Source organism: Nansenia antarctica, assembly GCF_963989245.1.
Source record: "Nansenia antarctica genome assembly, chromosome: 4".
Lineage (NCBI taxonomy): Eukaryota > Metazoa > Chordata > Actinopteri > Argentiniformes > Microstomatidae > Nansenia > Nansenia antarctica.
Window position 1 is genome coordinate 76,802,357 of NC_137689.1, and position 4,267 is coordinate 76,806,623.

Sequence of the window (4,267 nt, forward strand, 5' to 3'; positions counted from 1 at the left end):
ACTTGAGATAGGAAAAGTGTATCACTCAAGCTTCCTAACTTCACCAAATCTTAAATAAAGTCACCTAACTTTAGGATAACCGTTAGGCTGTCCTATCTGTCAGACATCACACCCAGGTGGTGGAGTAAGGCCGTGTTCACACGCAGCCTTCACCACCTTTTTCCCAGAATGCATTTCGCACCGGCTAGCAGCTGGCAATTTAAATCCTCCATTTTAAACCTCCATTGGCTAAAATCTGTACTTTTGCCTCTACAAGTGTTAACATGTCATTTTATGTTAAGTGAAGTTTTAATATGTTTTCAGGCGAGAAAGTAACCACATATATATTCCCAAAATGTGTCCAGTTTATCAAAATAACCCGTTTATATATCTGATCTGACGTTTCTTTCCGTCTTCTGTTCGCTAGCTATATTACAGCTGCGTTCGTAAATTCGCCCTGGAAATCTGATCAGCACTCATGGAATGCCTCTTGTCCAATCAAATTACGGGACGTTGAACCCAGTGTGTGCTCCGGCGCTCTCAGAGCGAATTTACGAACGCACCCTGCATTGCTTGCATACCTTTACTGACAGAAACATCGTAATATAATTACAACAAGTTGTAAACTGATTTGGGGGCCCAATATCATTTTCTAACTTGTGGTGACGACTACAGTTTTTAATGTACACATAATATGTATCAAAATGTTTAGGAAGTTTGAATAATAATAATAATAATAATAATAATAATAACGTCTTGAAGTTTATTTCCCGTCGTTGTTTCTGATCCATTATAAGATAATTATAAGATAAGATATTATTGTTTACAATATAGGAAGGAACGTTACAATGCGTTACAGTATAGGCTACCTTACAAAGGCGCTGCGCGAGATGGAAGTACCATTGGTTGCTAGGTAACAGACATGAACGTTGATAACCGACGTTGGATTTAATATTTAGGATGAGACAAGATAGGATGAAGTAAATCAGATAGGGTTCCTAAAGTTAGTTAGGATTTGCTTCTGTAATACCAAATTGAGATAAATCCTATCTTCTACTTTCCTATCTTAACTTAACTTAGGACTTAAGATAGGAAGTTTCTGTAATACGGCCCCAGGACTAGAACACTAGATAGCATGGTTACACACCAGGACTAGAACACTAGACAGCATGGTTACACTAGGACTAGAACACTAGATAGCATGGTTACACCAGGCCTAGAACGCTAGATAGCATGGTTACACCAGGACTAGAACACTAGATAGCATGGTTACACCAGGCCTAGAACACTAGACAGCATGGTTACACCAGGACTAGAACACTAGATAGCATGGTTACACCAGGACTAGAACACTAGACAGCATGGTTACACCAGGCCTAGAACACTAGATAGCATGGTTACACCAGGACTAGAACACTAGATAGCATGGTTACACCAGGACTAGAACACTAGACAGCATGGTTACACCAGGACTAGAACACTAGACAGCATGGTTACACCAGGACTAGAACACTAGACAGCATGGTTACACCAGGACTAGAACACTAGACAGCATGGTTACACCAGGACTAGAACACTAGACAGCATGGTTACACACCAGGACTAGAACACTAGATAGCATGGTTACACCAGGACTAGAACACTAGACAGCATGGTTACACCAGGACTAGAACACTAGATAGCATGGTTGTCTTCTCTGAGAGAACCCTGCCTGCATATCACACGTTCCATTACAATAGAAACTAAAATGTTTAGTAACAAACTCAGGCTGGTGTCATGGATGCAGATTAAGACTGAAGCACATCCTCAGTGGAGATTCCCCATCGCAGGTGTATCTTAATTAATCCTGGACGAGGTTCAGGCTTTGTCTGTGAAGGCAAGGCCAGGCAAAAAGAAAACAAATGGCAAGAATAGATACATATCTAGAAAATAAATAGCTAAACATTTAACAACATAATAAGACAATGGATAAACATAAAGATAGAAGTGTTACTGCAGCTGTGTTCAAGCTGCTCTTCCTGATACGGCGTGAGAGGTTTGATACTGCATCTGTGTTCCTGGATGTTCTAACAGCCCCACCCCCCTCCCTCCCCAGGCCATGTCGCTGACCCCCCCTGACTACGGGCTGCGCTGGTCCGGCCTGCAGGTGACGGTGGGGGAGGTTCTGGAGCGCAGCGTTCCCAACGTGAGCCGGGCCGACTGGCACCTGTCCTGCACCGGCATGTCCCGCCGGGCCGTCATCCTGAGCGCCGCCCGGGCACTGGCCGGCATGTACAAGAACCAGCTGCCCTCCAGAACTCTCTGACCCGACCAGCTGCCCCCCAGAACTCTCTGACCCGACCAGCTGCCCTCCAGAACTCTCTCACCCGCCCCGGACCCCCGGAACACCAGACTACCAGACCACCAGACCACCAGACCACCAGACCACCAGACCACCAGACCACCAGACCACCAGACTACCAGAACACCAGACCACCAGACCACCAGACCACCAGACCACCAGACCACCAGACCACCAGACCACCAGACCACCAGAACACCAGACTACCAGACCACCAGACCACCAGACCACCAGACTACCAGACCTGCTGTGTCGACCACACCAGCCACAGGGAGGGAGGGGAGGGAGGGAGTGGCAGCTGTTTCGGCCAATGGGGTTTCTCCTCCGCTCCCATCCGTCCGTTCTCATTGGGCGACAGCCAGATGTGCTGTGATGTCATCCTGTTTGAGTCACCCAGCTACCCTGACCCAGTAGTACATGATGTGTTAGAGATGTTTAGAGAAGACAGATAGCAGCCTGTTATAGCAGCTTGTTATAGCAGTCTGTTATAGCAGCCTATAGTAGAGGGTCCTCTTATAATGTCTTAGGGTTAATCAGTCGGATTGACCAAAGTGTCAAAGAGTTTCAAAGAGCTTTATTTGTTGTTGAGCAAACGGCAGAATTCATATGATGAAATCCAGAATGAATGGAACTTCTTTTTATTATACAGATGATTATACATTGAATTCTTTTTTTTTGCGCCTTTCAAGGCACTCAATGTGGCCTCTGTCTGTCTGTCTGTCTGTAGACCTACCTGTCTGTCTGTCTGTAGACCTACCTGTCTGTCTGCAGACCTACCTGTCTGTCTGTAGACCTGTCTGTCTGTCTGTAGACCTGTCTGTCTGTCTGCAGACCTACCTGTCTGTCCCACCCTTCTAAACAAGCGTCCAGTCCCACCCTAACCCTCGCCCTTCTAACGCCCATAGTTGCCTATAAATGGTCAGTGAAACACCCATATGAATGTGTCCTGACGTAATGACTTAATGACTTAATGACTTAATGACTTAATGACTTAATGACTTAATGACTTAACAACGACAACGAAGGCAAATCCTAATAGAAAAACAAAAACATTTCAACCAGTGAAAGTCTGCGCAACGAACACCTGATAACAATATGATGCTGTGCTCGTATCTGCCCGCCCACGGCATCAGTTTAAACATCATGTCTCCTCCTGTTCACCTTATTATTTGAAAATAGATTTGAAATAAAACACACAAATATTGTTTAGTAATTACAGATCCAAATAAATATGTTTCCCGATTAAACTGTCCAACATACCTGAGGTTGTTTTGCAGAAGCAGATATTTCGGTTTGTATTTATTATCTGAGTCATGTTGTTTTGCACTCCAGGGATCTGTTCATATTTAACACGTGAGAGGTCATATTTACATTTATTTTATACAATGGTATCAATGGCCCCGCCCCCCGCAGAGAGGCCCCTCCCCCTCAGAGAGATAGCAGCACTGTGTATGACCTCTGACCCCGGGGGGTGATGGTGTTGCTCCAGGTCGCCATGGTAGCAGGGTTATTCTGGGATGGTGGATGGATGCTCGCTGCAGAGGGCAGAGCGGCAGCGTTGCCATGGTTTCCACCCTCTCATTGTGACTGGAGCAGGAAGGTGTTCTGGTGGAGAGGGTCGTCATGGCGATGGTTGTGTTGGTTTCCTGTCTCCTGAACGTGCCTTTTACCATGAGGAGAATAAACACATGAATACACCTGCTTTATACTGGCTGTGTCTCTGTCACTGTCTGTCCACACACACACACACACACACACACACACAACCTCTCTCTCTGTCTCTGTCTGTCTCTCTGACTCTCTCTGTCTCTGTCTGTCTCTCTGACTCTCTCTGTCTGTCTCTCTCTCTGTCTCTGTCTCTCTCTCTCTCTCTCTCTGACTGTCTCTGTCTGTCTCTCTGACTCTCTGTCTGTCTCTCTCTCTGTCTCTGTCTCTCTCTCTCTGTCT

General features: G+C 45.7%; 1 protein-coding gene across 1 annotated transcript in view; it reads left to right on the forward strand.

Moving 5' to 3' along the window:
• Nucleotides 1–4,015, forward strand: part of prrc1 (proline-rich coiled-coil 1) — a 17,597-nt gene extending 13,582 nt beyond the window's left edge. Inside the window, exon 10 of the mRNA XM_080529742.1 lies at nt 2,075–4,015. Within this exon, the coding sequence (XP_080385868.1) occupies nt 2,075–2,284 (210 nt within the window). The 3' untranslated portion in view covers nt 2,285–4,015. The remainder of the gene's footprint in view (nt 1–2,074) is intronic.
• Nucleotides 4,016–4,267: the final 252 nt, after the last annotated feature.